The sequence below is a fragment of the Silurus meridionalis genome, chromosome 1 (genome assembly GCF_014805685.1).
Source record: "Silurus meridionalis isolate SWU-2019-XX chromosome 1, ASM1480568v1, whole genome shotgun sequence".
Taxonomy (NCBI): domain Eukaryota; kingdom Metazoa; phylum Chordata; class Actinopteri; order Siluriformes; family Siluridae; genus Silurus; species Silurus meridionalis.
Genome location: NC_060884.1, coordinates 35563399 through 35574972, shown reverse-complemented (window position 1 = coordinate 35574972; position 11574 = coordinate 35563399). Strand labels below are relative to the sequence as shown.

At 44.2% G+C, this 11574-nt stretch overlaps 1 protein-coding gene across 1 annotated transcript in view; it reads right to left on the bottom strand.

Moving 5' to 3' along the window:
* smarcc2 (SWI/SNF related, matrix associated, actin dependent regulator of chromatin, subfamily c, member 2) overlaps positions 1 to 9581 on the bottom strand; it is a 35830-nt gene extending 26249 nt beyond the window's left edge. The window contains 2 exon segments of the mRNA XM_046858549.1: positions 3482 to 3601; positions 9455 to 9581. Of these exon segments, the coding sequence (XP_046714505.1) occupies positions 3482 to 3601; positions 9455 to 9565 (231 nt within the window). The 5' untranslated portion in view covers positions 9566 to 9581.
* Between the last annotated feature and the right edge of the window lie 1993 nt (positions 9582 to 11574).

Sequence of the window (11574 nt, the reverse complement as noted above, 5' to 3'; positions counted from 1 at the left end):
TGTGTGTGTGTGTGTGTGTGTGTGTGTGTGTGTGTGTGTGTGTGTGTGTACGGTAGTTTGGTGAGAGGAGGGTTTGTGTGTGTGTGTGTGTGTGTATCAGTAGTTTGGTGAGAGGAGGTGTGTGTATATACCGATAGATAGGTAAGAGGAGGGTGTGTGTGTGTGTGTGTGTGTGTGTGTGTGCCAGTAGTTATGTGAGAGGAGGTTGTGTGTGTGTGTGTGTGTGTGTGTGTGTGCCAGTAGTTTCGTGAAAGGAGGTGTGTGTGTGTGTGTGTGTGTGTGTGTGTGTGTGTGTGTGTGTGTGTGTGTACAGTAGTTTGGTGAGAGGAGGGTTTGTGTGTCTGTGTGTAATGGTAGTTTGGTGAGAGAAGGGTTTGTGTGTGTGTGTGTGTGTGTGTGTGTGTGTGTGTGTGTGTGTGTGTGTGTGTACGGTAGTTTGGTGAGAGGAGGGTTTGTGTGTGTGTGTGTGTGTGTACCAGTAGTTTGGTAAGAAGAGAGAGAGTGTGTGTACCGATAGATAGGTGAGAGGAGGTGTGTGTGTGTGTGTGTGTGTGTTTGTGTGCCGGTAGTTTTGTGAGAGGAGGGTTGTGTGTGTGTGTGTGTGTGTTTGTGTGCAGTAGTTTTGTGAGAGGAGGTGTGTGTGTGTGTGTGTGTGTGTGTGTGTGTGTGTGTGTGTGTGTGTGTGTGTGTACCAGTAGTTTGGTGAGAGGAGGTGTGTGTGTACTGGTAGTTTGGTGAGAGAAGGGTGTGTGTGTGTGTGTGTGTGTGTGTGTGTTTACCAGTAGTTTGGTAAGAAGAGAGTGTGTGTACCGATAGATAGGTGAGAGGAGGTGTGTGTGTTTGTGTGCTGGTAGTTTGGTGAGAGAAGGGTGAGTGTGTACCAGGAGTTTGGTGAGAGGAGGTGTGTGTGTACTGGTAGTTTGGTAAGAGAAGGGTGTGTGTGTGTGTACTGGTAGTTTGGTAAGAGAAGGTGTGTGTGTGTGTGTGTGTGTGTGTGTGTGTGTGTGTGTGTACCAGTAGTTTGGTGAGAGGAGGTGTGTGTATGTACTGGTAGTTTGGTGAGAGGTGGGTTTGTGTGTGTGTGTGTACCAGTAGTTTGGTAAGAAGAGAGAGTGTGTGTACCGATAGATAGGTGAGAGGAGGTGTGTGTATGTACTGGTAGTTTGGTGAGAGGTGGGTTTGTGTGTGTGTACCAGTAGTTTGGTAAGAAGAGAGAGAGTGTGTGTACCGATAGATAGGTGAGAGGAGGTGTGTGTTTGTGTGCGGTAGTTTGGTGACAGGAGGGTGTGTGTGTTTGTGTACCGGTAGTTTGGTGAGAGAAGGTGTGTGTGTACCAGGAGTTTGGTGAGAGGAGGTGTGTGTGTGTACTGGTAGTTTGGTAAGAGAAGGGTGTGTGTGTGTGTGTGTGTGTGTGTGTGTGTGTGTGTGTGTGTATACCAGTAGTTTGGTGAAAGGAGGGTGTGTGTATGTACTGGTAGTTTGGTGAGAGGAGGGTTTGTGTGTGTGTACCAGTAGTTTGGTAAGAAGAGAGTGTGTACCGATAGATAAGTGAGAGGAGGTGTGTGTTTGTGTGCAGTAGTTTTGTGAGAGGAGGGTGTTTATGTGTACCAGTAGTTTGGTGAGAGGATGGTGTGTGTTTGTGTACGGTAGTTTGGTGAAAGGAGGGTTTGTGTGTACCAGTAATTTTGTAAGAGAAGGTGTGTGTGTGTGTGTGTGTATGTACCAGCAGTTTGGTGAGAGGATTGTGTGTGTGTTTTGTACCGGTGAGAGGAGGTGTGTGTGTGTGTGTGTGTGTGTGTGTGTGTGTGTGTGTGTGTGTGTGTGTGTGCGGTAGTTTGGTGAAAGAAGTGTGTGCGCCAGTAGTTTGGTAGGAGTAGGGTGGCTGTGTCAGTGTGTGTATGTGTATGTGTATGTGTACCGTTTAGTTTCGTGAGAGAAGGGTGTATGTGCCGATAGTTTGGTGAGAGTAGTGTGTGTGTGTGTGTGTGTGTGTGTGTGTGTGTGTGTGTGTGTGTGTGTGTACCGGTAGTTTTGTGAGAGGAGGTGTGTGTGTGTGTGTGTGTGTGTGTGTGTGTGTGTGTGTGTGTGTGTGTGTGCCAGTAGATTGGTTAGAGGAGGTGTGTGTATGTACTGGTAGTTTGGTAAGAGGAGGGTTTGTGTGTGTGTATAAGTAGTTTGGTAAGAAGAGAGTGTGTGTATGTACTGGTAGTTTGGTGAGAGGAGGTGTGTGTTTGTGTGCAGTAGTTTTGTGAGAGGAGGGTGTTTATGTGTACCAGTAGTTTGGTGAGAGGAGGTGTGTGTTTGTGTACGGTAGTTTGGTGAAAGGAGGGTTTGTGTGTACCAGTAATTTTGTAAGAGAAGGGTGTGTGTGTTTGTGTGTGTGTATGTACCAGCAGTTTGGTGAGAGAAGGTTTGTGTGTGTGTGTGTGTACCGTAGTTTGGTGAGAGGAGGTGTGTGTGTGTGTGTGTGTGTGTGTGTGTGTGTGTGTGTGTGTGTGTGTGTGTGCGGTAGTTTGGTGAGAGAAGGGTGTGTGTGTGTGTACCAGTAGTTTGGTAGGAGTAGGGTGGCTGTGTCAGTGTGTGTATGTGTATGTGTATGTGTACCGTTTAGTTTCGTGAGAGAAGGGTGTATGTGCCGATAGTTTGGTGAGAGTAGTGTGTGTGTGTGTGTGTGTGTGTGTGTGTGTGTGTGTGTGTGTGTGTGTGTACCAGTAGTTTGGTAAGAGGAGGTGTGTGTGTGTGTGTGTGTGTGTGTGTGTGTGTGTGTGTGTGTGTGTGTGTGCCAGTAGATTGGTTAGAGGAGGTGTGTGTATGTACTGGTAGTTTGGTAAGAGGAGGGTTTGTGTGTGTGTATAAGTAGTTTGGTAAGAAGAGAGTGTGTGTATGTACTGGTAGTTTGGTGAGAGGAGGTGTGTGTTTGTGTGCCGGTAGTTTTGTGAGAGGAGGTGTGTGTGTGTGTGTATCTGTAGTTTGGTGAGATCAGTGTGTGTGTGTGTGTGTGTGTGTGTGTGTGTGTGTGTGTTTGTTTACGGTAGTTTGGTGAGATCAGTCTGTGTGTGTATGTACCGCAGTTTTGTGAGATCAGTGTGTGTGTGTGTGTGTGTGTGTGTGTGTGTGTATGTACCGGCAGTTTGCTGAGAGGAGGTGTGTGTATATGTGTGTGTGTACCAATCGTTTGGTGAGAGGAGAAGGTGTGTGTGTGTGTGTGTGTGTGTGTGTGTGTGTGTGTGTGTGTGTGTGTGTGTGTGTGTGTACAGTAGTTTGGTGAGAGGAGGGTTTGTGTGTCTGTGTGTAATGGTAGTTTGGTGAGAGAAGGGTTTGTGTGTGTGTGTGTGTGTGTGTGTGTGTGTGTGTGTGTGTGTGTGTGTGTGTACAGTAGTTTGGTGAGAGGAGGGTTTGTGTGTGTCTGTGTGTGTAATGGTAGTTTGGTGAGAGAAGGGTTTGTGTGTGTGTGTGTGTGTGTGTGTGTGTGTGTGTGTACCGGTAGTTTGGTGAGAGGAGGGTTGCTGACATGTCGGCCGAAAACTTCCTCCTGGAACTGCAGCAGCTGAACCACCAAACTGGACAGAGATTTATTAGTGGGCGGCTCCGCCTGGATATACTACACACACACACACACACACACACACACACACACACGCATCAGGTTACTTTAATACAGCATCACTGATGAGAATTAAGTTGTGGTGGTTTGTGGTGTGTTGTTGTGGTGGTTTGTGTCATTGTGTTGTGGTGGTTTGTGTCATTGTGTTGTGGTGGTTTGTGTCATTGTGTTGTGGTGGTTTGTATACACGCTACACGGCAATGTGTCAGTGCTGGTTATTATCGTTACCACGGTGTAGAGTGTGGAGTGCAAACATCACACACTTCGTCTGTCATAGATACAGACCTTTACAAATATTAACCACTGTCACACTAAAGTGTGTTTTATTAGCATCAAGCTAGTGGTGTGTGTGTGTGTGTGTGTGTGTGTGTGTGTGTGTGTGTGTGTGTGTGTGTGTGTGATCTTAAATGCACAATGAACCCCCTGAGGAACCTGCTTTCTAGTTTTCTCCATGCATATTACAGCTATATGTAATATACAGCATAAATTAATACTTAAATCTGATTTGTTAGAATTGAAATTAGGCAGAAAGAGAGGGAGACAGTGAGAGAGACACAATGAGACAGTATTAGACTATGAGTGAGACCGATTGAGACAGTGAGATTGACAATGAGAGACAAAATAAGTATGAGAGAGACAAAATGAGTATAAGAGAGACAATGAAACAGTGAGAGAGACAATGAGGCTGTGAGAGAGAAAGGGGGGTGTTACATGTAAGCTGTTTTTTTTTCTACTGCTCTCCCCCTCCCCCCCTTTTTTTGGCTCTGTCTTCAGCTCTTTACTATCTATAGGTGGAGCTACCTGGTAATTGAAATGGAGGCCTGGAAAAAAAGGACCAATGATGAGCAAGAGCCCGACCAGAGGAGGCGGAGCCTTCCATTTAAAAGCAGCTCCTGAAGTCCCGGGGGGGGATGAAAGAAGAAGAGAGAGAGTTGTTTGCTAGTTGTTGCTAGTTGTCTCGGTTACACTAGCTCACCTGGGTTGAGAACAGGTAAGAATGTGCGTGCACCTGCATTCCACCACGTAGGTTTTGCCATTGTTCAGACACCCTAGTTAGAGGGCAGAGGGCAGGTGCCACCCACTGTATTTTCTGGTAGCGTAGCCGAGTGTAGTCAGCTAGTCTGTGCTGTTTGTTAGTTAGGTTAAGCTTTTAATATACACCCCAGAGTAGAACTTTTCTTGTGTTCATTTCTTTGGCACTGTCCATGTTGTTTTGCCAGTGTGAGTCTCGTCTTCTTGCCTTGTGAAATACTCTTGGAAACTGTTTGTTACATTACTGCACTTGACCATTAAAACAATAACTACTCTAAACTCTGGTCTTGATTTAAATGGTTATTGTTCCCACACCCCCCTAGGCCTAGCCAAGGTGGGAACCTAACAAGAATTCCACACCACTAGCCCCGAGCCACGAGTTTAAGAACCCCTAATTCACAAAGCTTCGCAAGAACCTTACTCTTGATCTCTTTTTTCACCAGACTCTGAGAAACCGGTACACCTATAGTAAGCAGCTATTTCTAATAGTTCATCCTTCCGACACATCTCAAAAATATCCAGACTTGGAGAAGCAACAAACAGCTGGAGATCAAAGGTTGCCATGACTATTGACCAGTCAACCAGAACACACAATAAACCATAAATTCAATAACCAACTCTTCTATCCCTATCCAACAGATCCCCAACGGGGGAAAAGTGAGAGAGACAAAATGAAACTGTAAGAGACAGAATGAGACTGTGAAAGATGAAGGGAGACAGTAAGATAGACAGAATGAAACAGTGTGAGAAACAGGAGACAGAATGAGACAGAGGAAGACAGTGAGAGAGACAGAGGAAGGCATTTAGAGATATAATGAGATGTGAGAGACAGAGGGAGACAGTTTGAGACACAGAGGGAGACAGTGAGAGGGACAAAGGAAGACAGTGATAGACAACAAGATATTGAGAGATACAGAGGGAGACAGTGATAGAGACAGAGGAAGTCAGTGAGAGAGACAGAATTAGACACAGACGGAGACAGTGAAAGAGACAATGAGAGAGACAGAATGAGACAATGTGCAACATAGAGGGAGACAGTGAGAGAGACAGAGGAGACAGTGAAAGAGACAGAGGAGACAGTAAGAGACAGAATGAGAATGAGTGAGACAGAGGTAGACAGTGAAAGACATAATGAGACAGTGAGAGAGTCAAAGAGACAGTGAGAGATACAGAATGAGACAATGTGAGACACAGAGGGAGACAGTGTAAGACAGTGAGAGCAACAGAGGGAAACTGTGAAAGAGACAGAATGAGATAGTGAGAGAGACATAGGGAGACAGTGAGAGAGACAGAATAAAACAATGTGAGACATAGAGGAAGATAGTGAAAGAGACAGGTTGAGACAGTGGGATAGACAGAATGAGACAGTGAGAGAGACAGAATGAGAGTGTGAGACAGAGAGAGACAGTGAGAGAGACAGAATGAGAGTGTGAGACAATGGGAGACAGTGAGAGAGACATGATGAAACAGTGAGAGAAACAGAATGAGAGTGTGAGACAGAGGAGACAGTAAGAGAGAAAGAGTGAGACAATGAGAGATAGAATGAGAAATTGTGAGACACACAGGGAGACAATGAGAGAGACAGAACGAGAGTGTGAGACACAGAGGGAGACAGTAAGAGAGACAGAATGAAAGTGTGAGACACAGAGAGACACAGAATTAGACAGTAAGAAGAGAGAAAGCGAAGAGTGAGAGAGACAGAGGAAGACAGTAAGAGAGACAGAATGGGACAGTGAGAGAGACAGAGGATTACTGCACATTGTTATTATTAACTTTTCGAGTTGAGGCTTTGTAAGTATTCATCTCCCCATCTCACACACACACACACACACACACACACACACACACACACACACACACACACACACACACTCCTGAGGAAAACATGAATCAGTAGTTGGGTTTGATGATTGAGGTTCTATCAGAAGTCCCTGAGTGAGCAGAATGCCGAGCATCATGAAGACCATCAAAAGATCAGAACAAGATTGAGACAGAACTCTGTGAAGTTATCAGTCAGAGTTTGGGTTAAAATGCTGCATTAAGGGGTTCAGGGGCAGCAGAAGATCATGTTGGACCAGCATGCTCCTCAACGTGGTCAGGGTTCTCAAGGGGAGGAGCGGAGGTGTGAAGACCAGTGTACAGGGGGGGTGAATAGTTAGGGCCCTGGGACGATCACTATCAGCAGTAATGACTGAGTTATTATCTGACACAGAGGGAGACAGTGAGAGAGACAAAGAAAGACAGTAAGAGACAATAAGACAGTGAAAGAGACAGAGGGAGACAGTGAGAGAGACAAAGAAAGACAGTAAGAGACAATAAGACAGTGAAAGAGACAGAGGGAGACAGTGTGAGACACAGAGACAGACAGTGAGAGCAACAGAGGAGGACAGTGAGACAGAATAAGACAGTGATAGAGACAGAATTAGACACAGACGGAGACAGTGAAAGAGACAGAAAGAGACAATGAGAGAGACAGAATGAGGCAGTATGCGACATAGAGGACGACAGTGAAAGAGACAGAATGAGAGTGAGTGAGACAGAGGTAGACAGTGAGAGAGACAGAGGGAGACAGTAAGTGAGACAGAGAGTGAGTGAGACAGAGGTAGACAGTGAGAGAGACATGATGAAACAGTGAGAGAAACAGAATGAGAGTGTGAGACAGAGGAGACAGTAAGAGAGAAAGAGTGAGACAATGAGAGATAGAATGAGAAATTGTGAGACACACAGGAGACAATGAGAGAGACAGAGCGAGTGTGAGACACAGAGGAGACAGTAAGAGACAGAATGAAAGTGTGAGACACAGAGAGACACAGAATTAGACAGTAAGAAAGAGAGAAAGCGAAAGAGTGAGAGAGACAGAGGAAGACAGTAAGAGAGACAGAATGGGACAGTGAGAGAGACAGAGGATTACTGCACATTGTTATTATTAACTTTTCGAGTTGAGGCTTTGTAAGTATTCATCTCCCCATCTCACACACACACACACACACACACACACACACACACACACACACACACACACACACACTCCTGAGGAAAACATGAATCAGTAGTTGGGTTTGATGATTGAGGTTCTATCAGAAGTCCCTGAGTGAGCAGAATGCCGAGCATCATGAAGACCATCAAAAGATCAGAACAAGATTGAGACAGAACTCTGTGAAGTTATCAGTCAGAGTTTGGGTTAAAATGCTGCATTAAGGGGTTCAGGGGCAGCAGAAGATCATGTTGGACCAGCATGCTCCTCAACGTGGTCAGGGTTCTCAAGGGGAGGAGCGGAGGTGTGAAGACCAGTGTACAGGGGGTGAATAGTTAGGGCCCTGGGACGATCACTATCAGCAGTAATGACTGAGTTATTATCTGACACAGAGGAGACAGTGAGAGAGACAAAGAAAGACAGTAAGAGACAATAAGACAGTGAAAGAGACAGAGGAGACAGTGAGAGAGACAAAGAAAGACAGTAAGAGACAATAAGACAGTGAAAGAGACAGAGGAGACAGTGTGAGACACAGAGACAGACAGTGAGAGCAACAGAGGAGGACAGTGAGACAGAATAAGACAGTGATAGAGACAGAATTAGACACAGGCGGAGACAGTGAAAGAGACAGAAAGAGACAATGAGAGAGACAGAATGAGGCAGTATGCGACATAGAGGACGACAGTGAAAGAGACAGAATGAGAGTGAGTGAGACAGAGGTAGACAGTGAGAGAGACAGAGGGAGACAGTAAGTGAGACAGAGAGTGAGTGAGACAGAGGTAGACAGTGAGAGACATAATGAGACAGTGAGTCAAAGAGACAGTGAGAGAGACAGAATGAGACAATGTGAGACACAGAGGAAACTGTAAAAGAGACAGAATGAGATAGTGAGAGAGACATAGGGAAACAGTGAGAGAGACAGAATAAAACAATGTGAGACATAAAGGGAGATATTAAGAGAGACAGATTGAGACAGTGGGAGAGACAGAAGGTCATCAGAAGGTCATGTTGGACCAGCATGCTCCTCAACGTGGTCAGAGTTCTCAGGGGGAGGAGCAGAGGTGTGGAGACCAGTGTAAAGGGGGGTGTGAATACTTACGGCCCTGAGACCATCACTATCAGCAGTAATGACTGAGTTATTATCTGCTCATGAACACGCTCTGAGTTCAGACTGAGACTCTGCCTAGTATTTACTACATCTCCCAGAGTCTTCGCTGTGCATAAGTTTACACACCCCACTTCTCCAACCTAATCATCAAATATCTCTAAACACCCCGACCAGTGTGTGTGTGTGTGTGTGTGTGTGTGTGTGTGTGTGTGTGTGTGTGTGTATGTGTGTTATTGTGACAGGCAGGTTATGGGTAAAGATGAAGAAGATGATGATGAAGGTGAGGGGAGGGGCAGGCTGGACTGGACACACAAAAAAATCATTCATTAACATTGAGATGTGAAGAAGATTAATAAAAGAATGCAATAACACGAATCAAGCCGCACTCACATCTGGACGCGCGCGCCCGCGTGTGTGTGTGTGTGTGTGTGTGTGTGTGTGTCGCACTGAACCATATTTAGTTTTTTCCCCTCCCGGATAAAGGATAAAAGCGCGTGGTGTTCCTGATCTAATCACGGGAAGAGTCTGATGTGTGGATGTGATGAATGTGAATGTGTGTATCGGGTGTTAGATCGGATTTTCAGTCTAATTCTGCATCTTCTATTGTCTGAATGCGGTTAGAGGATTTAAACAGCTGGATTTCTGTCTCCGTGTCTCTCATCCTCATCATCACCACCTCATCACCTCCACACATCTCCTACAGCTGCGTCTCACATGCAGATAAACCGCTCAGTACCTTTTTATAATTCTTCCCGAGCCACACGCGGACATTGTCGAACTGAGACACGGTATCGGAGGCTTCGAAATATTTCACATTCGGCCCGCCGTCTTTCTTCCGCACCGCCATCTTTGTCTCCGGACAGACGTGTGACTCGGAGCGCCCTCTGTTGCCCAGCCGCGGTACTACTTCCATCCCGAAACCAGAAACTGCCTCCATTTTGGATCTGAAGGTTCTGTTCTTCTGGGCTGCTTTTGAACCAACATGGCGGCACAATCAGCACCCCTTAATCCCGAGTGCCATCCCCCCATCTCTCTCTTATATTTATATATATATATATATATAGGGGTTGTCAAGATTAATGCATTTATAACGCGTTAACACAAATGTATTTGAACAGCACTCATTTTATTAACGTGTGATTAATGAGGCATTTCTGTTTGACCACTTTTATAAAAAAATTTAATAAATAAATATAAAAGAGGCAAAATTAAAACCTTCAATGCAACACATTTATTTACGACATCCTTTCTTTACTCAGATATATATAAAAAACAATAAACTTCACCAATAAATAATTTTTAATCACTAAATATTTGTTTTACTTTGTGTTGTGTTTTATTTAAGTCTCAAATCAACCACCAAAATCCACCATGATGCAGACACCCGGCAACTAAAACCGTCCGTGTGGAAACATAAAAAAGTTCAGTTTGTAGTCCTGATGATTAACGTCATTTAAAACACCATAATTACTTTCAAACATTTACAAGTATATTTTGTCTTCATGCTCTATGTTGAGTATGTTTTCACTAATAATAAACATACGTTTGCATAAAGCATCATCTTTGTCCTTTTCCATGTTAATTAGAGTTAAAAACATGAAAAGTATTAATTTATGGTACTTTTAGGACAAATAAAAAATGTGTGATTAAGTTAACTCATGACAATCATGCGATTAATCACAAATATTTTAATTGATTGACAGCCCTAATATATATATATATTATATGTATAAGTAAATACATGAAGAATTTCTCTTCCTCTTATAAACGTTTTTCCAGATAATTTTTATTTTTGTGATCTAATTCAATAACTATTTAAATATTTCTCTTTATGTGGAACGGTGCACAGTCCTGTTCTGTTTTAGTCCTTTTTACATTCTTTCTGTAGGAGTTTATAATATCCTTCTAATCCTGATATTACAATTAGCATTTATTAAGCTTTTTATTGAAGAAAAACACAAAGTCTAAAACTTTTAGGAGGAACTTACAGCGTGTGACCGCTAGAGGGCAGCTCTAACACCAGATTCACTGTCACACCTGTGTATACCCTCACCGGTGTGATGTTCTACCAGCTCCACTTTCATACAGGTGCTCATCAACTAAATGTAGTACATCTGTGAGGTACACAAAATATTGATCTCTGATCTAAAAATAGGATTGCTGAATATTAGATCTCACGTCAAAAGCACTGACTATAAACCAAATTATTACCAACCAGGAGTTTAAAATAATGTGTTTGACAGAAACGTGGATTAAACCGAATGAATCTTTAGCATTAAATGAAGCGAGTCCTCCTGGGTATAGTTACATACACCAACCCCGTCTAAATGGCAGAGGAGGAGGAGTCACAGCTATTTATAATAATAATCTAAACTTCACACCAAAAACTAAACACAAATGTAAAACATTTAAAGTTCTTTACACCAACATAAAATATTCAGTGTCCAAAAGCAGGCCCAGTCAGTAAATTTCAATAATTATGATTTATAGAATTATAATTTATAGAGATTCAAGATGGCGGCGCAACAGTAGCTCGCAGCGGCCTCTCCGGATCCAAAAAATGGTGCTTTCACCATATTTAGCTTGACCTTCCACAATACATAGACACCAGAGTCAGCTGTGTTCATGTGTACGAGCACCAGACACTGCTACGGTACAGACATCATGCAACCAATAATCTGCATGATTATGTCATCAATAACCTTCGCGACCTCGGCTTGCTGGGACCTCGGCCACAAAGACCAGGCCCCCAGACCTCTGTGTCACCTGATGCCGGTGGCCGGGAGAGGGAACGTCGGAAGCACTGCTCGAGGACGCTGAAGCCCGGCAAGCGGGGGGGTGTCCGTGCTAGGCTAA